The 20,533-nt window shown below is 46.5% G+C and overlaps 1 protein-coding gene across 3 annotated transcripts in view; it reads left to right on the forward strand.

Annotated features, from left to right (window-relative positions):
- The window catches only part of vwa8 (von Willebrand factor A domain containing 8), a 94,766-nt gene that overhangs the window by 64,632 nt on the left and 9,601 nt on the right, over positions 1-20,533 (forward strand). For 2 of the 3 annotated variants that reach the window (XM_065013025.1, XM_065013051.1), the window contains exons 38-40: positions 3,694-3,802; positions 3,902-4,058; positions 19,456-19,564. In XM_065013025.1, coding sequence (XP_064869097.1) covers positions 3,694-3,802; positions 3,902-4,058; positions 19,456-19,564 — 375 coding nt within the window. The other variant, XM_065013072.1, reaches the window with a different exon arrangement.

A 20,533-nucleotide genomic window follows, 5' to 3' on the forward strand; every position in this document is an offset into this window, starting at 1 on the left:
GTTTCTTCTGAAGTCTAGTTCCTCTGAAGGTTTCCTCTGAAGTCTAGTTCCTCTGAAGTCTAGTTCCTCTGAAGGTTTCCTCTGAAGTCTAGTTCTTCTGAAGGTTTCTTCTGAAGTCTAGTTCCTCTGAAGGTTTCCTCTGAAGTCTAGTTCCTCTGAAGTCTATTTCCTCTGAAGGTTTCCTCTGAAGTCTAGTTCCTCTGGTTTCCTCTGAAGTCTAGTTCCTCTGAAGGTTTCCTCTGAAGTCTAGTTCCTCTGAATGTTTCCTCTGAAGTCTAGTTCCTCTGAAGTCTAGTTCCTCTGAAGTCTAGTTCCTCTGAAGATTTCCTCTGAAGTCTAGTTCCTCTGAAGTCTAGTTCCTCTGAAGTTTAGTTCCTCTGAAGTCTAGTTCCTCTGAAGGTTTCCTCTGAAGTCTAGTTCCTCTGAAGTCTAGTTCCTCTGAAGGTTTCCTCTGAAGGTTTCCTCTGAAGTCTAGTTCCTCTGAAGTCTAGTTCCTCTGAAGTCTAGTTCCTCTGAAGATTTCCTCTGAGGTCTAGTTCCTCTGAAGTCTAGTTCTTCTGAAGGTTTCCTCTGAAGTCTAGTTCCTCTGAAGGTTTCCTCTGAAGTCTAGTTCCTCTGAAGGTTTCCTCTGAGGTCTAGTTCCTCTGAGGTCTAGTTCCTCTGAAGTCTAGTTCCTCTGAGGTCTAGTTCCTCTGAGGTCTAGTTCTTCTGAAGGTTTCCTCTGAAGTCTAGTTCCTCTGAAGGTTTCCTCTGAAGTCTAGTTCCTCTGAAGGTTTCCTCTGAAGTCTAGTTCCTCTGAAGGTTTCCTCTGAAGGTTTCCTCTGAAGTCTAGTTCCTCTGAGGTCTAGTTCCTCTGAAGGTTTCCTCTGAGGTCTAGTTCCTCTGAAGTCTAGTTCTTCTGAAGGTTTCCTCTGAAGTCTAGTTCCTCTGAAGGTTTCCTCTGAAGGTTTTACTTTCACACCTCTAGCTTTTTATGGGTTTAGGGTCAGATTGCTAGAAAGCACTTTGTGATAAATGTACCTTGCCAAAGAAACTGGGGACCTGATGACAGTGTGTGTGTGTGTGTGTGTGTGTGTGTGTACACGTGTGTGTGTACACGTGTGTGTGTAGTGTGTACACGTGTGTGTGTGTGTACACGTGTGTACACGTGTGTTTGTGTGCACATGTGGGGGTGGCACACAGAATGCATCCATCTCCATGTATGGGAGCAGGTATGCAGGTCTGCTACAAACATGTGAGTGCGCACACAAACACACACACGTGTGTAACAGGAGAGGTTTCTTCTATGATGTTCGTTAGTCACCTTTGACCTTTTACCTCAGTACTGGGCTATGACACGTGTATGAAACACACACACACACACTCTCTCTCTCTCTCTCCTGCAGTTGTATACACACACACTCCTGTATAAAAGAGCAGACATATGGCCTTATCTCTCTCTGATACAATAAGTAATGAGTCATTCCCCCTCTCTGTCTCGCTCCCTCTTCCAGTTCTCTGCTGCCATTGACTGGAATGAATTGCAAAAATCGCTGAAGCTGGAGACTTATATTTCCCTCAATAACTTTAAACATCAGCTATCTGAGCAGCTAACCGATCGCTGCAGCTGTACATAGCCCACCCAATCTACCTACCTCATCCCCATATTGTTTTTATTAACTTTTCTGCTCTTTTGCACACCAGTATCACTACTTACACACCATCATATGCTCATCTATCACTCCAGTGTTAATCTGCCAAATTGTAAATACTTCGCTACTATGGCCTATTTATTGCCTTACCTCCTCACGCCATTTGCACACATTGTATATAGACTTTTTTTTTCTATTGTGTTGTTGACTGTACACTTGTTTATACCATGTGTAACTGTGTTGTTTGTGTCACACTGCTTTGCTTTATCTTGGCCAGGTCGCAGTTGTAAATGAGAACCTGTTCTCAACCGACCTACCTGGTGAAATAAAATAAAAATATCAGGCATAGCTGTATAATCTGCCTGACCTCTGTGTATATATAGAGATCAGCTGATAGACTGTACCAAGGTCTCAGCCCACAGGGCTCTGCTACAAAGTGTGTCACGTTGTAGAGCCTCGACCACACAGCAGACTCCATGTAGCTAGATATTTCATGTCATAATATATGCAATTTCATCCAAAGTGACGTACAGTCGTGCCTGCATACATTTTACGTACGGTGGTCCCGGGAATCGAACCCACTATCCTGGCGTTGCAAGCGCCGTGCTCCACCAACCGGAGGTAGACCTTCAGACTCCTTGTACACAGACTGACAGGGTCGTGCACTTGATGCCATAGGCACAGTTGAGAAGGTGGGGGTTGGTCAGTGGAAAGAAGGTGGGGTCCGGCCAGGGGAATGTTCCTCTCAGATTAGGCTGAATAAAGACATTCAACGGCTCACTCCATGATACAGCAAAAAACACTGGAACAACATCAAAACACATCACACACACAAAGGGGAGTAACAGTCAAATGTTCACTTATTCAAGGAAAACTTTGTGTCAGATTATATGAGAACATGTCAGTGTCATGGTGCCTGGCTTCCAAGACTGTGATCTTGACTTAGCCAGAGTGTATGTGTGATCTTGGCAGAGAGGAGAGTGTGAATAAGAGAGAGTATGTGAGCAGTGCACAAGTGTGTGTGTGTGTGTGTGGAATCTTGGCTGAGAGAGTGTCACTGAGCGGGAACTCAAATGCTAGGGGCCCTGACCTCTCTCCTCCTCCTCCCCCTCTCTCCGCTGGATGGATACAGAGCCTGATCTGTCCATCCTGTCTTCAGTGAAAGAGAAGAGAGATAAATTGCACATTCTCTTCATATCTAGCTGAATGAAAGAGAGTACTCTGAGATGCGGAGCTGTGTGTTGCTGTGTACTGCATACTGATAGACTTCTGGTGGAAAACGTCTACAGCTGAAGAGGGTTTGGGATCGTTATTTTTTATTTTTTTTCCACCGGCCATAAGAGTACTCTCCCCCTCTCTCGTTCTCGCTCCTTCTCTTCAATACCCCCTCTGTCTCTCTCTGTCTATTTGTCTCTCTCTCGGTCTCTGTGTCTCTCTCTGTCTCTGTGTCTCTCTGTGTCTCCCTCTGTGTCTCTCTGTCTCTCTCTCTGTCTCTCTCTCTCTCTCTTCCTCTGTGTCTCTCTCTGTCTCTCTCCTTCTGTCTCTCTCTGTCTCTCCTTCTCTGTCTCTCTCATTCTCTCTTTCTCTCTCTCTCTCTCTCTCTCGCTCTCTCTCTCTCTCTCTCTCTCTCTCTCTCTATCTCTCTCTCTCCATGTCTGTCTCTCTCCCTCTCTGTCTCTCTTTCACTCTCCCTGTCTCTCTTTCTCTCTCTGTCTCTCAGATCATTTGGAGAAACAATAAATGACTACTAATTAACTAAAATACAAACTGACATCTCCTTTCTTCTTTTCTCTCTCTCTCTCTCTTTCTGTCTCTCTCCTTCTGTGTCTCTCTGTCTCTCTCTCCCTGTCTGTCTCTCTCTCCCTGTCTGTCTCTCAATCTCTCTCTCTCTCTCTCTCTCTCTCTCTCTCTCTCCCTGTCTGTCTCTCTCTATCCCTCTCTCTCTCTCTCCCTGTCTCTCTCTCTCCCTGTCTGTCTCTCTCCCTCTCTGTCTCTCTCCCTCTCTGTCTCTCTCTCTCCCTGTCTGTCTCTCTCCCTCTCTCTCTCTCTCTCTCTCGCTCAGATTACCGTTCAGAGGGACAGTGGTCTGGATGTGACGGCCCCCAAACACGGCAAGGTAGACCCCAAAAATGCCCCCCATGTTGGGGGCAATCAGTGGGCCGGGGGTACAGGTGGGTCGACACTTTGGGTCAGATGATAGTAATAACAGGCAATGAAATGTGTGTGTTTCCGTGCGTCTGTGATGTGTAACACTTCTGTTTGTCCTGTAGGGGGCAGAGACACAGCTGGCCTAGGTGGCAAAGGGGGACCCTACCGTTTAGATGCGGGTCACAAGGTGCACCAGTTGTCCAAGGCTGAGATTGATGCTATCCCTGAGGATGTCCGCAAAGCAGCCAGAGAGATGGGAGAGAAGGCCTTCAAAGCCAGGTGTGTGTGCGTGCGCCCACGTGGGTGGGTGTCGGTAAACCTTTGCCTGTGCCTCTGTGATGCACAGTGTGTGTAATTGATAGGCCCAGTATAAAGGATAGCTCCATTAGGGCTTTATGTTTGGACACCCAGAGGGGCTCCTCCTGAACAGCTATCCCTGGTATGTGGCTCTAACCTGGGCTAGGATGGAATGGAGCTGGGGCCAGGATGAATGCTGCGATTGATCCTCCTGGAAAAGGGTCTCTGTGTGTGTGTGTGTGTGTGTGTGTGTGTGTGTGTGTGTGTGTGTGTTCGTTCAGGATATGGGGTTGAGAGGACACAACTTTCAACAGCAATGAAGGCTCCCTCTGTTCTATCCCTCTCTACTTTCTCTGCTTTTTCCCCCCTTTTTCTCATCTCTTTTTGGGTGCCCCTGCTCCAACACTGGCTGCTTTTACACTCACCTGCTCTCTCTCTCTCTTCCCGTGTCCTTCTCTCTCGTTCTCCCTATAGTGTCAGTGACGGGCCTAGTGTAAGCCATGTTGTTACATGCCGATGGCCATGTTCCAAATAGCTGTGACAATAGAAGCATTTCTCGATACTAGATCATCACTCGTGACTAGGGTTGCAAAATTCCGGAAACTTACAATACATTCCCTGGTTTTCCGAAATCCTGGTTAGAGATTTCCCGGAATCAGGAGGGAATAAGCAGGATTTCTGGAAGTCCAGGGATTTAAAATGTCAAAACCACAACATTTGGAGCAGGCCTTTGCTGAAGCCTTGGGCTCACCTGACACGGACTCCCCCCCACCTAGCCATGGTAATGGAGGCTATCATTAAATATGAACAGACTGGCTAAGGTGGAGTCATTATCCACTGACCTATCCGCACAAATAGCTTTTCTCGCCACCGAGGTCAACATAAAGATCGACTCCGTTAACGAAGACCTGGTGAGACATGACACCCGTCTGAATAGTCTGGAAGATGGCGCAAATATTTACTCCGACAAAGTGGTTACACTGGAAGAGCAAGTCATCCGGCTATCATCAGATGTCGTCAAACTCACTTCCAAGGATGAGGACCTCGAGAACAGACAACGTATAGATACAGTTGAAGTTAGAATTTTACATACACTTAGGTTGGAGTCATTAACTAGTTTTTCAACCACTCCACAAATTTCTTGTTAACAAACTATAGTTTTAGCAAGTCGGGAAGGACATCTACTTTGTGCATGACACAAGTCATTTTTCCAACAATTGTTTGCAGATTATTTCACATATAACTCACTGTATCGCAATTCCAGTGGGTCAGAAGTTTACATACACTAAGTTGACTGTCTTTTAAACAGCGTGGAAGTTCCTGAAAATGATGTCATGGCTTTAGAAGCATCTGATAGGCTAATTGACATAATTTGAGTCAATTGGAGGTGTATCTGTGGATGTATTTCAAGGCCTACCTTCAAACTGAGTGCTTCTTTGCTTGACATCATGGGAAAATCAAAAGAAATCAGCCAAGACTTCAGAAAAAGAAATGTGTCGACCTCCACAAGTCTGGTTCATCCTTGGGAGCAATTTCCAAATGCCTGTAGGTACCACGTTCATCTGTACAAACAATAGTACGCAAGTATAAACACCATGGGACCATGCAGACATCATACCGCTCAGGAAGGAGATGCGTTCTGTCTCCTAGAGATGAACGTACTTTGTTTGTGTAAAGTTTAAATCAATCCCAGAACAGCAAAGGACCTTGTGAAGATGCTGGAGGAAACAGGTACAAAAGTATCTATATCCACAGTAAAATGAGTCCTATATCGACATAACGTGAAAGGCCACTCAGCAAGGAAGAGGCCACTGCTCCAAAACCACCATAAAAAAGCCAGACTACGGTTTGCAACTACACATGGGGACAAAGATCGTACTTTTTGGAGAAATGTCCTCTGGTCTGATGAAACAAAAATAGAACTGTTTGGCCATAATGACCATCTTTATGTTTGGAGGAAAAAGGAAGGAGGCTTGCAAGCCGAAGAACACCATCCCAACCATGAAGCACTGGGGTGGCAGCATCATGTTGTTGGGCTGCTTTTCTGCAGGAAAATCCTGGAACAACAGCACTTAACAAAATAGATGGCATCATGAGGGAGGAAAGTTATGTGGATATATTGAAGCAACATCTCAAGACCAGTCAGGAAGTTAAAGCTTGGTCGCAAATGGGTCTTCCAAATGGACAATGACCCCAAGCACACTTCCAAAGTTGTGGCAAAATGGCGTAAGGACACCAAAGTCAAGGTATTGGAGTGGCCATCATAAAGCCCTGACCTCAATCCCATAGAAGATTTGTGGGCAGAACTGAAAAATGCGAGTGCGAGCAAGGAGGCCTAGAAACCTGACTCAGTTACACCAGCTCTGTCAGGAGGAATGGGACAAAATGTACCCAACTTATTGTGGGAAGCTTGTGGAAGGCTACCCAAAACTTTTGGCCCAAGTTAAACAATTAAAGGCAATTATACCAAATACTAATTGAGTGTATGTAAACTTCTGACCCACTGGGAATGTGATGAAAGAAATAAAAGCTGAAATAAATCATTCTCTCTACTATTATTCTGACATTTCACATTCTCCTGTCTGTCCGATGGTAAGGGAGTGAACAGCTCCTGTCTGTCCGATGGTGAGGGAGTGAACAGCTCCTGTCTGTCCGATGATAAGGGAGTGAACAGCTCCTGTCTGTCCGATGATAAGGGAGTGAACAGCTCCTGTCTGTCCGATGGTAAGGGAGTGAACAGCTCCTGTCTGTCCGATGGTAAGGGAGTGAACAGCTCCTGTCTGTCCGATGGTAAGGGAGTGAACAGCTCCTGTCTGTCCGATGGTAAGGGAGTGAACAGCTCCTGTCTGTCCGATGGTGAGGGAGTGAACAGCTCCTGTCTGTCCGATGGTGAGGGAGTGAACAGCTCCTGTCTGTCCGATGGTGAGGGAGTGAACAGCTCCTGTCTGTCCGATGGTAAGGGAGTGAACAGCTCCTGTCTGTCCGATGGTGAGGGAGTGAACAGCTCCTGTCTGTCCGATGGTGAGGGGAGTGAACAGCTCCTGTCTGTCCGATGGTGAGGGAGTGAACAGCTCCTGTCTGTCCGATGGTAAGGAGTGAACAGCTCCTGTCTGTCCGATGGTGAGGGAGTGAACAGCTCCTGTCTGTCCGATGGTGAGGGAGTGAACAGCTCCTGTCTGTCCGATGGTGAGGGAGTGAACAGCTCCTGTCTGTCCGATGGTGAGGGAGTGAACAGCTCCTGTCTGTCCGATGGTGAGGAAGTGAACAGCTCCTGTCTGTCCGATGGTGAGGGAGTGAACAGCTCCTGTCTGTCCAATGGTGAGGGAGTGAACAGCTCCTGTCTGTCCGATGGTGAGGGAGTGAACAGCTCCTGTCTGTCCGATGGTAAGGGAGTGAACAACTCCTGTCTGTCCGATGGTGAGGGAGTGAACAGCTCCTGTCTGTCCGATGGTGAGGGAGTGAACAGCTCCTGTCTGTCCGATGGTAAGGGAGTGAACAGCTCCTGTCTGTCCGATGGTGAGGGAGTGAACAGCTCCTGTCTGTCCGATGGTGAGGGAGTGAACAGCTCCTGTCTGTCCGATGGTGAGGGAGTGAACAGCTCCTGTCTGTCCGATGGTGAGGAAGTGAACAGCTCCTGTCTGTCCGATGGTGAGGGAGTGAACAGCTCCTGTCTGTCCGATGGTGAGGGAGTGAACAGCTCCTGTCTGTCCAATGGTGAGGGAGTGAACAGCTCCTGTCTGTCCGATGGTGAGGGAGTGAACAGCTCCTGTCTGTCCGATGGTAAGGGAGTGAACAACTCCTGTCTGTCCGATGGTGAGGGAGTGAACAGCTCCTGTCTGTCCGATGGTAAGGGAGTGAACAACTCCTGTCTGTCCGATGGTGAGGGAGTGAACAGCTCCTGTCTGTCCGATGGTGAGGGAGTGAACAGCTCCTGTCTGTCCGATGGTGAGGGAGTGAACAGCTCCTGTCTGTCCGATGGTGAGGAAGTGAACAGCTCCTGTCTGTCCGATGGTGAGGGAGTGAACAGCTCCTGTCTGTCCGATGGTGAGGGAGTGAACAGCTCCTGTCTGTCCAATGGTGAGGGAGTGAACAGCTCCTGTCTGTCCGATGGTGAGGGAGTGAACAGCTCCTGTCTGTCCGATGGTAAGGGAGTGAACAACTCCTGTCTGTCCGATGGTGAGGGAGTGAACAGCTCCTGTCTGTCCGATGGTAAGGGAGTGAACAACTCCTGTCTGTCCGATGGTGAGGGAGTGAACAGCTCCTGTCTGTCCGATGGTAAGGGAGTGAACAACTCCTGTCTGTCCGATGGTGAGGGAGTGAGCAGCTCGTGGCTGGGGTGTGTGGGGTCCTTGATGATGCTATGTACCGTTTTGAGTAGATGTCTTGGATGGGTGGGAACACGGCCCCAGTGATGGACTGGGCCATCTTCACCACCCGTTGGAGGGCCTTGCTGTCATGGACGGACCAATATCTGAACCAGGCCGAGATGCAACCAGTGTGTAGTGTAGTGGTAGTATTTGGAGAGGACCAGAGTGCAATGCCGAATTTCTTCAGCCGCCTTAGTAGGTAGAGACGCTGTTGTCAATTCTTCTCTGTGTGTATGGCTGTGCGCGTGTGCCGAGCGTGTGTGTGTGTGTGCGCGCGTGTCTCTCTCTTACCTACACACACCCAAACAAGCACACAGACCCCACACACACTCACGCAGACCCCCTTTTCCCCTTTGCAGAAGTTGATCTCATTGAGTTGTCTTAGCTGTCTATGTAGGTGTAAACAGTCAGTCCTGTGTTGACTTTAAGGTTGTGCATCAGTCAGATCCTTTTCTTTTAGACCTTAAAATGACATTGTAATACCTGAAACTCATGTGAATGCACGTGCAGGCTACAGAAATACAGTATGCACAAGCACACACACACCCTGCTGATAGATGTGTTGTCATTGTGAACAGCGGTGCTGTGGGGAGAGTGTGTTGTGTTGGTGTAGTGAGCCTAGGGTTGCAAAGAGAGGGTATATTACTAGAAACGTTCTAAGTTTAGCAATAAACTACCAGAATGTTGGTAACGTTCAAGGAATATATGTCATTTTATCATGAGGATGTCTAGTGTCCGTTTTGAGTCATTTGTCTTTAATTATCTATGGCCCTCTGTGTGGCCTTACCATCATATATTGAAATAATGATGATAAAAAAATATATTATAGAATGACAAAGCTGTCATACATTATCCTCAATATAACCCGTCAATTTAGTGAATATCATTGGTGTTTTAATGAGGGTTTCAGTATGAAATATCCTTTAAAAAAAAAACTTTTTATTTATTTTATTATGTCAATATGTCTTTGTTTGAAATGTTTTGGTGACAAACTGGTGGCAGTTGTGAAAAAAGATGATAGTTGGGAAGAGTTGAAAATAATAAAATAAATACAAATAAATAAAATAAGAAAATAATGCCATTGTTGATTCGAAGCTTTTTTCATTAATTAGGTTAATTCCTCTTAAACCATTATATGGTCTGTCGACTAGAAACTCATGGAAAATATGGACACAGATATAAAAAATATATACTATATACATTACCCAATTATCCATTATCAATTGCCATTGATTACCGGTTAATAATCCAAATTACTGATGATTGAACTTTTACCGGTAGCTTTGCAACCTAAGTGAGCCACACCCTGGGTTCGTGTTGTTGTCCTGAAAAAGGATTCAGTATTCTGTCCAGTATTCCGTTTTTTTCACCCCCCCTTTTTGGCCATAGCTGGGGCTAGCTGTTCTCTCTCTCTGGTCTGTGGAACGTTCTGGAGGAAGTAACCGTGGCTGCTGGAGAGTCACACAGGAATGTGTAGCGGGAACCATATCACCACTGGACTGCATAATGCTATGTGCCGTGTGAGAGTATGGGACTGTTGTGCAATATTGAGTGTGTACCTTAAATAAAAACTAACCAAATCCTGCGAGGAAATAGCAACAGTTTACATCCAAATCAAATTGTATTGGTCACATACACATGGTTAGCAGATGTTAATGCGAGTGTAGCGAAATGCTTGTGCTTCTAGTTCCGACAGTGCAGTTAATATCTAACAAGTAATCTTACAATTCCCCAACAACTACCTAATACACACAAATCTAAAGGGGTGAATGAGAATATGTACATATAAATATATAGATGAGCGATGGCCCGAGCGGCATAGGCAAGGTGCAGTAGATGGTATAAAATACAGTATATACATATGATATGTGTAATGTAAGATATGTCAACATTATTAAAGTCGCATTATTTAGAGTGGCCAGTGATTGGGTCTCCATGTAGGCAGCAGCCTCTCTGAGTTAGTGATTGCTGTTTAGCAGTCTGATGGCCTTGAGATAGAAGCTGTCTCTTGGTCCCAGCGTTGATGCACTTGTACTGACCTTGCCTTCTGGATGGTAGCGGTGTGAACAGGCAGTGGCTCGGGTGGTTGTTGTCCTTGATGATCTTGTTGGCCTTCCTGTGACATTGGGTGCTGTAGGTGTCATGGAGGGCAGGTAGTTTGCCACTGTGATGCGTTATGCAAACCGCACTACCCTCTGGAGAGTCAACCTTGCGGTTGAGGGCGGGTCAGTTGCCGTACCAGGCGGTGATACAGGATGCTCTCGATTGTGCATCTGTAAAAGTTTGTCAGGGTTTTGGGTGACAAGTCAAATTTCTTCAGCCCCCTGAGGTTAAAGAGGTGCTGTTGCGCCTTCTTCACCACACTGTCTGTGTGGGTGGACCATTTCAGTTTGTCTGTGATGTGTACACCGAGGAACTTAAAACTTTCCACCTTCTCCACTGCTGTCCATTCGATGTGGATAGGGGGGTGCTCCCTCTGCTGTTTCCTGAAGTCCACGATCATCTCCTTTGTTTTGTTGACATTGAGTGAGAGGTTGTTTTCCTGACACCACACTCTGAGTGCCCTCACCTCCTCACTGTAGGCTGTCTCGTCGTTGTTGGTAATCAAGCCCACTACTATTGTGTCGTCTGCAAACTTGATGATTGAGTTGGAGGTGTGCATGGCCACGCAGTTATGGGTGAACAGGGAGCACAGGAGGGGGCTGAGCACGCACCCTTGTGGGGCCCCAGTGTTGAGGGTCAGCGAAGTGGAGATGTTGTTTCCTACCTTCACCACCTGGGGGCGGCCCGTCAGAAAGTCCAGGAGAAAGCACAGGGCGGGGTTGAGACCCAGGGCCTCCAGCTTGATGATGAGCTTGGAGGGTACTATGGTGTTGAAAATGTGCTGTCCTTATTTGCAGGTCGGGGGGCACAGTACTTGTTAGCGGGCCGCGATGGCGGCACTGTATTATCCTCAAAGCAGGCAAGAAGGTGTTTAGTTTGTCTGGAAGAGTGACGTCGGTGTCCGAGAAGTGGAAGATTTAGTTTTTCTAGTCCGTGATTAACTGTAGACTCTGCCACATATATTTTGTGTCTGAGCCTTTGAATTGATACTCCACTTTGTCCCTGTACCAACAATTTTGAATGTTTGATTGCCTTGTGGAGGGAATAACTACACTGTTTATATTCAGCCATATTTCCAGACCTCTTTAAATGGTTAAATGTGGTGGTTCGCGCTTTCAGTTTTGAGCGAATGCCGCCATCCATCCACGGTTTTTGGTTAGGGTAGGTTTTAATAGTCACAGTGGGTACAACATCTCCTATGCACTTCCTCAGAGTCTGCGTATAGATCGATGTTGATCTCTGAGGCTGACCGGAACATATCCCAGTCCGTGTGATCAAAACAATCTTGAAGCGTGAATTCTGATTGGTCAGACCAGCGTTGAATGGTTCTAGTCACTGAAAACATCCTGTTTGAGTTTCTGCCTATAAGACGGTAGGAACAAGATGGCGTTGTGGTCGGAATTGCCGAAGTGAGGGCGGGAGAGGGCTTTGTATGCATTGCAGAAGTTAGAGTAGCAGTGATCGAATCTTTTACTCCCGCGAGTACTGCAGTCAATATGCTGATAGAATTTAGGTAGTCTTGTTCTAAAATTTGCTTTGTTAAAATCCCCAGCTACAATAAATGCAGCCTCAGGATATATGTTTTCCAGTTTACATAGAGTCCAGTGAAGTTCCTTGAAGCCTCTCTTGGGAGGTAATATGGCCGGCATTTGATTGTAAGGAATTCTAGGTCGGGTGAGCAGAAGGACTTGAGTTCCTGTATGTTGTTATGATTACACCATGAGTCGTTAATCATGAAACATACACCCCCATCCTTCCTCTTCCCAGAGAGGTGTTTATCTCTGTCTGCGCGATGCATGGAGAAGCCCAGTGGCTGAACCAATTCCGACAACATATCCCAAGAGAACCATGTTTCCATGAAACAGAGAATGTTACAATCTCTGATGTCTCTCTGGAAGGTAACTCTTTCTCGGATTTAGTCTACCTTGTTGTCAAGAGACTGGACATTGACTAGTAGTATACTCGGGAGTCTGACTAGGAGGCCGCTCCTTCTGCGGCGCTGTTGTTTTGGGTCGGCTTCTGGGATTAGATCCGTTGTCCTGGGTGGTAGTCCAAACAAAGGATCCGCTCCGGGGAAGTCATATTCCTGGTCGTACTGTTGGTAAGTTGAAGTCACTCTTATATCCAGTAGTTCTTCTCGGCTGTATGTAATAAGACTTACGATTTCCTGGGGTAACAATGTAAGAAATAATAAATTCAAAAAATGAAATAATGCATAGTTTCCTACGGACTCGAAGAGAGGCGACCATCTCTGCCGTCGCCATTTTGTCATACTTGAATATAAAGACGACATCTAGGAAGATTGAATGCTAGGCTGCAGTGAGGGCAGATTGAAGCTGAATGCTTAGCTAGCAGTGAGGGCAGAGTGAAGCTTAAAGAAGAAGTTAGCTATTTTTACAACTAAATCTCTATTTTTAATGTAAATGGAATGTTATAGAAGGGTCCAGACACTTTTTTAGCAACTTCACTTGTTTTTGAGAAACTTACCCTAACCAGCGATTCACTTCCTCATCCTCAGTGTGCCGTATGGGGATCTGAAAAAACATGAACAAAGGCTCCAAAAACACCCAAATATGTCCTTTTAGAAACGGAAATACTCTCAGTATAGTGATACAGGTCTTTAGATGTTGGACACGATGTGTCATTCCAAACTTTATCTGCAACATTCCATTTTGTGCGACTCGAGCTGTTTCCCCTATCTAACTGTTCCATTCTCCATGTAGCCTGCTGCTAGAATGGACAGAGCGGTATTGGTTGTGTCTTAACAAAATGGAGTATAGCGTTACTGATAAAGTTCTAAAGGACACAGTTTCATGTGTACAACATCTAAAGACCCGCATCACTGTACTGAGAGTGTTTCCGTTTTTTTAATGACGTACACTACGCATACTACATAACAAGGATATACTACATGAGCCCCCATACTACATAACAAGGATATACTACATGAGCCCCCATACTACATAACAAGGATATACTACATGAGCCCCCATACTACATAACAAGGATAAGAAAGTGAATTGCTGGTTGAGGTAAGTTTCTCAAACGCAAGTGAAATCACAAAAGTTTCTGGACCCTTCTATAACATGCCATTTACCTCGAAAATAAAGATTTGGTCATTAAAAAGTTAAATTCTTATTTAATGCTAGGCTAGCAGGGAGAGCAGATTGTAGCTGAATGTTAGGCTAGCGGTGAGGGCAGATTGTAGCTGAATGTTAGGCTAGCTGTGAGGGCAGATTGAAGCTGAATGTTAGGCTAGCAGTGAGGGCAGATTGAAGCTGAATGTTAGGCTAGCAGTGAGGGCAGATTGTAGCTGAATGTTAGGCTAGCAGTGAGGGCAGATTGAAGCTGAATGTTATGCTAGCGGTGAGGGCAGATTGTAGCTGAATGTTAGGCTAGCAGTGAGGGCAGATTGAAGCTGAATGTTAGGCTAGCAGTGAGGGCAGATTGAAGCTGAATGTTAGGCTAGCAGTGAGGGCAGATTGTAGCTGAATGTTAGGCTAGCAGTGAGGGCAGATTGTAGCTGAATGTTAGGCTAGCAGTGAGGGCAGATTGAAGCTGAATGTTATGCTAGCAGTGAGGGTAGATTGAAGCTGAATGTTAGGCTAGCAGTGAGGGCAGATTGAAGCTGAATGTTATGCTAGCAGTGAGGGCAGATTGAAGCTGAATGTTAGGCTAGCAGTGAGGGCAGATTGAAGCTGAATGTTAGGCTAGCAGTGAGGGCAGATTGAAGCTGAATGTTAGGCTAGCAGTGAGGGCAGATTGTAGCTGAATGTGCACATCTGTCCCAGCAAGCAGGCTGGGCCTCTCTGTACCCGCTATACTACGTAGTTACCAGTGATTGGGATTTGACCCGTGGGTTAGCAGTGAGTTTGAAACTGATACGTGACAGGACAGAGTCAGGCTGATCGCACGGCTGATACACACACAGCCGCAATACCACCTTCTGAAAACACACACACCACACACACACATACCATCTTGTCACGCTCTGGTTCTCAGTTAAGACTTCAAACACCTCATAGACAATAGCCCAGCAGGCGTTCAGGGAGTTAGCTGGTCTCATATCTGCCTTCCCCTATTTACCCGGATTAGACGTGTGTGTGTGTGCATGCGCGCTCTATGGTGGAAAAGGATTAACTCTGCCAGTCACTGGGATTAATACAGATATTTTGATATGCTACCCTTACCTGGAGGGTACAACACACCTGCCCTGGGCTACACAGGTGTGTGTGTGTGTGTGTGTGTGTGTGTGTGTATGCTTGCGTGGATTGCTAGCGTGTGTGAGGATCAGGGGCTGGCAGCACTCCAGTCAGGCATCAGTCAGCCCACCTGCTCACACACACACACTCCTCGCACTGGCCATTATTAAACAGGACCTTATTAAACAGGACCTTATTAAACAGGACCTTATTAAACAGGACCTTATTAAATAAATCAAATCAAATTTATTTATATAGCCCTAGGGTACATCAGCTGATATCTCAAAGTGCTGTACAGAAACCCAGCCTAAAACCCCAAACAGCAAGCAATGCAGGTGTAGAAGCACGGTGGCTAGGAAAAACTCCCTAGAAAGGCCAAAACCTAGAGAGGAACCAGGCTATGTGGGGTGGCCAGTCCTCTTCTGGCTGTGCCGGGTGGAGATTATAACAGAACATGGCCAAGATGTTCAAATGTTCATAAATGACCAGCATGGTCGAATAATAATAAGGCAGAACAGTTGAAACTGGAGCAGCAGCACAGTCAGGTGGAAGTTGAAACTGGAACAGCAGCATGGCCAGGTGGACTGGGGACAGCAAGGAGTCATCATGTCAGGTAGGTGGCGTGGCGAGAATCTGTCTCCTCACCACGCGCTCTCACCACTGGCGTCCCCCAGGGCTCTGTTCTAGGCCCTCTCCTATTCTCGCTATACACCAAGTCACTTGGCTCTGTCATAACCTCACATGGTCTCTCCGATCATTGCTATGCAGACGACACACAATTAATCTTCTCCTTTCCCCCTTCTGATGACCAGGTGGCGAATCGCATCTCTGCATGTCTGGCAAACATATCAGTGTGGATGACGGATCATCACCTCAAGCTGAACCTCGGCAAGACGGAGCTGCTCTTCCTCCCGGGGAAGGACTGCCCGTTCCATGATCTCGCCATCACGGTTGACAACTCCATTGTGTCCTCCTCCCAGAGCGCTAAGAACCTTGGCGTGATCCTGGACAACACCCTGTCGTTCTCAACTAACATCAAGGCGGTGGCCCGTTCTTGTAGGTTCATGCTCTACAACATCCGCAGAGTACGACCCTGCCTCACACAGGAAGCAGCGCAGGTCCTAATCCAGGCACTTGTCATCTCCCGTCTGGATTACTGCAACTCGCTGTTGGCTGGGCTCCCTGCCTGTGCCATTAAACCCCTACAACTCATCCAGAACGCTGCAGCCCGTCTGGTGTTCAACCTTCCCAAGTTCTCTCACGTCACCCCGCTCCTCCGCTCTCTCCACTGGCTTCCAGTTGAAGCTCGCATCCGCTACAAGACCATGGTGCTTGCCTACGGAGCTGTGAGGGGAACGGCACCTCAGTACCTCCAGGCTCTGATCAGGCCCTACACCCAAACAAGGGCACTGCGTTCATCCACCTCTGGCCTGCTCGCCTCCCTACCACTGAGGAAGTACAGTTCCCGCGCAGCCCAGTCAAAACTGTTCGCTGCTCTGGCCCCCCAATGGTGGAACAAACTCCCTCACGACGCCAGGACAGCGGAGTCAATCACCACCTTCCGGAGACACCTGAAACCCCACCTCTTTAAGGAATACCTAGGATAGGATAAAGTAATCCCTCTCACCCCCCCTCCCCCTTAAAAGATTTAGATGCACTATTGTAAAGTGGCTGTTCCACTGGATGTCTTAAGGTGAACGCACCAATTTGTAAGTCGCTCTGGATAAGAGCGTCTGCTAAATGACTTAAATGTAAATGTAGTCCTGGGGCAGGGTCCTAGGGCTCAGGTCAGTTGAAACTGGAACAGCAGCATGGCCAGGGGGACTGGGGACAGCAAGGAGTCATCATGTCAGGGGGTCCTGGGGCATGGTCCTAGGGCTCAGGTCCTCCGAGAGAGAGAAAGAAAGAGAGAAGGAGAGAATTAGAGATACGCACACTTAGATTCACACAGGACACCGAATAGGACAGGAGAAGTACTCCAGATATAACAAACTGACCCCAGCCCCCCGACACATAAACTACTGCAGCATAAATACTGGAGGCTGAGACAGGAGGGGTCAGGAGACACTGTGGCCCCATCCGAGGACACCCCCGGACAGGGCCAAACAGGAAGGATATAACCCCACCCACTTTGCCAAAGCACAGCCCCCACACCACTAGAGGGATATCTTCAACCACCAACTTACCATCCTGAGACAAGGCTGAGTATAGCCCACAAAGATTTCCGCCACGGCACAACCCAAGGGGGGGGGGGGGGGGCGCCAACCCAGACAGGATGGCCACAACAGTGAATCAACCCACTCAGGTGACGCACCCCCTCCAGGGACGGCATGAGAGAGCCCCAGCAAGCCAGTGACTCAGCCCCTGTAATAGGGTTAGAGGCAGAGAATCCCAGTGGAAAGAGGGGAACCGGCCAGGCAGAGACAGCAAGGGCGGTTCGTTGCTCCAGAACCTTTCCGTTCACCTTCCCACTCCTGGGCCAGACTACACTCAATCATATGACCCACTGAAGAGATGAGTCTTCAGTAAAGACTTAAAGGTTGAGACCGAGTTTGCGTCTCTGACATGGGTAGGCAGACCGTTCCATAAAAATGGAGCACTATAGGAGAAAGCCCTGCCTCCAGCTGTTTGCTTAGAAATTCTAGGGACAATTAGGAGGCCTGCGTCTTGTGACCGTAGCGTACGTGTAGGTATGTACGGCAGGACCAAATCAGAGAGATAGGTAGGAGCAAGCCCATGTAATGCTTTGTAGGTTAACAGTAAAACCTTGAAATCAGCCCTTGCTTTGAAAGGAAGCCAGTGTAGAGAGGCTAACGGAGTAATATGATCAAATTTTTTGGTTCTAGTCAGGATTCTAGCAGCCGTATTTAGCACTAACTGAAGTTTATTTAGTGCTTTATCCGGGTAGCCGGAAAATAGAGCATTGCAGTAGTCTAACCTAGAAGTGACAAAAGCATGGATAAATTTTTCTGTATCATTTTTGGACAGACAGTTTCTGATTTTTGCAATGTTACGTAGATGGAAAAAAGCTGTCCTCGAAATGGTCTTGATATGTTCTTCAAAAGAGAGATCAGGGTCCAGAGTAACGCCGAGGTCCTTCACAGTTTTATTTGAGACGACTGTACAACCATTAAGATTAATTGTCAGATTCAACAGAAGATCTCTTTGTTTCTTGGGACCTAGAACAAGCATCTCTGTTTTGTCCGAGTTTAATAGTAGAAAGTTTGCAGCCATCCACTTCCTTATGTCTGAAACACATGCTTCTAGCGAGGGCAATTTTGGGGCTTCACCATGTTTCATTGAAATGTACAGCTGTGTGTCATCCACATAGCAGTGAAAGTTTACATTATGTTTTCGAATAACATCCCAAGAGGTAAAATATATAGTGAAAACAATAGTGGTCCTAAAACGGAACCTTGAGGAACACCGAAATTTACAGTTGATTTGTCAGAGACAAACTGATATCTTTCCGACAGATAAGATCTAAACCAGGCCAGAACATGTCCGTGTAGACCAATTTGGGTTTCCAATCTCTCCAAAAGAATGTGGTGATCGATGGTATCAAAAGCAGCACTAAGGTCTAGGAGCACGAGGACAGATGCAGAGCCTCGGTCCGATGCCATTAAAATGTCATTTACCACCTTTACAAGTGCCGTCTCAGTGCTATGATGGGGTCTAAAACCAGACTGAAGCATTTCGTATACATCGTTTGTCTTCAGGAAGGCAGTGAATTGCTGCGCAACAGCCCTCTCTAAAAGTTTTGAGAGGAATGAAAGATTCGATATAGGCCGATAGTTTTTTATATTTTCTGGGTCAAGGTTTGGCTTTTTCAAGAGAGGCTTTATTACTGCCACTTTTAGTGAGTTTGGTACACATCCAGTGGATAGAGAGCCGTTTATTATGTTCAACATAGGAGGGCCAAGCACAGGAAGCAGCTCTTTCAGTAGTTTAGTTGGAATAGGGTCCAGTATGCAGCTTGAAGGTTTAGAGGCCATGATTATTTTCATCATTGTGTCAAGAGATATAGTACTAAAACACTTGAGCGTCTCTCTTGATCCTAGGTCCTGGCAGAGTTGTGCAGACTCAGGACAACTGAGGTTTGGAGGAATACGCAGGTTTAAAGAGGAGTCCGTAATTTGCTTTCTAATAATCATAATCTTTTCCTCAAAGAAGTTCATGAATTTATCACTGCTAAAGTGAAAGTCATCCTCTCTTGGGGAATGCTGCTTTTTAGTTAGCTTTGCGACAGTATCAAAAAGGAATTTTAGGATCTTATTAAACAGGACTGGCCCTTATTAAACAGGACTGGCCCTTATTAAACAGGACCTTATTAAACAGGACCTTATTAAACAGGACCTTATTAAACAGGACTGGCCCTTATTAAACAGGACCTTATTAAACAGGACTGGCTCTTATTAAACAGGACCTTATTAAACAGGACTGGCCCTTATTAAACAGGACCTTATTAAACAGGACTGGCCCTTATTAAACAGGACTGGCCCTTCTCCTCTGCTGCTCAGGTGTGCTGAGCTCATGGAAACATCCCTTTATACACTTCTCACATACTCTAACATGCTTGTCAACACCCATTACCTTTAATTTAGGATGAATGTTGTACACATTGGCTCTGATCTCGGTTGTATTTTTCCTTTTAGAATAATGGCAACAGTGGTTCACTGTTTCTCGCTCCCTCTCTTCTTTCCCCAGGCTGAAGGAGATAGACATGAGTGAATATGATGCATCGACATACGAGCGTTTCTCTGGAAACGTCAGAAGACAGGTCCAGTCCCTGCGCATCATTCTGGACAACTTACAGGTAACAACACACACGATATGTCCCAGAATACTGTTCTCATGTTGGTAATACCAGTCCTCAGTGGGTTAGAACTAGTTCAAACTGTGCGCACCTTGGGTGGGAAATAGGTAGAGAATCAGACTGTATTAACGTTTTTGGTGACATTAAGATAGCCACCATGTGACATGAGCACAGTCACCCCATACTGTATGTGTGAAAATAATAGGAAGGAGTGGGCACTGGCCCTAACGAGCTCTCTGATTGGTTGTCCAGCTGAGGGCCCCTGGACAAGGGGTGTGGCCAAATCTCAGGAATGTGATTCTGTCTTTTTATCTTTTCCTGGGAGAGGTGAGTAGCTGTACGTGTGTAATTGTGTTTGTGTGTATGGGTGTGAGAAGAGTGGGATTTTTTTGTTGGTACTTGACAATGATTACAGAGTATGAGGCCAAGCTCTATGATGCTCCAGGGTTGTGTGTGTGTGTGTGTGTGTTTGTGTTTGTGTGTGTGTGTGTAAATGTTTTACTATACTTGTGAGTACCAAAAGTCCTCACAAGAATAGTACAGCAACAAAAAAAGTGAGGACATTTTTCCAGTCCGCACTTGTAAAAAGGCTATTTTAGGGGTTTGGGTTAGAATTAGGGTTAAGGTTAGGGAAAATCTGATTTTGAGTTGTTGGTCGCCAAAAAGTCTTTGCAAGTATATATAGTGCATGCGTGCACTCCACGCCAGGTGGAGCTGGACTGGGCTGGGCTGGACTAGGATGTTGTGGGCTTGGGGTGTGCATAGGCTACATAGTGTGCATTATGTGATATCTTATAATGTATCTCTTATCGCTCTCTCTCTCTCTGTGTGTGTGTGTGTGTGTGTGTGTGTGTGTGTGTGTGGTAGCATTAGCTGATAACATCCTCTACTGTGTCTGCTTGAGCTTGTCAGGTCTGTGTAGAATCTAAAGCACATGTGTGAACAGTGACCCGTCCTGCTGTTACATGT

This window comes from Oncorhynchus nerka, linkage group LG1 (assembly GCF_034236695.1).
Source record: "Oncorhynchus nerka isolate Pitt River linkage group LG1, Oner_Uvic_2.0, whole genome shotgun sequence".
NCBI lineage: Eukaryota > Metazoa > Chordata > Actinopteri > Salmoniformes > Salmonidae > Oncorhynchus > Oncorhynchus nerka.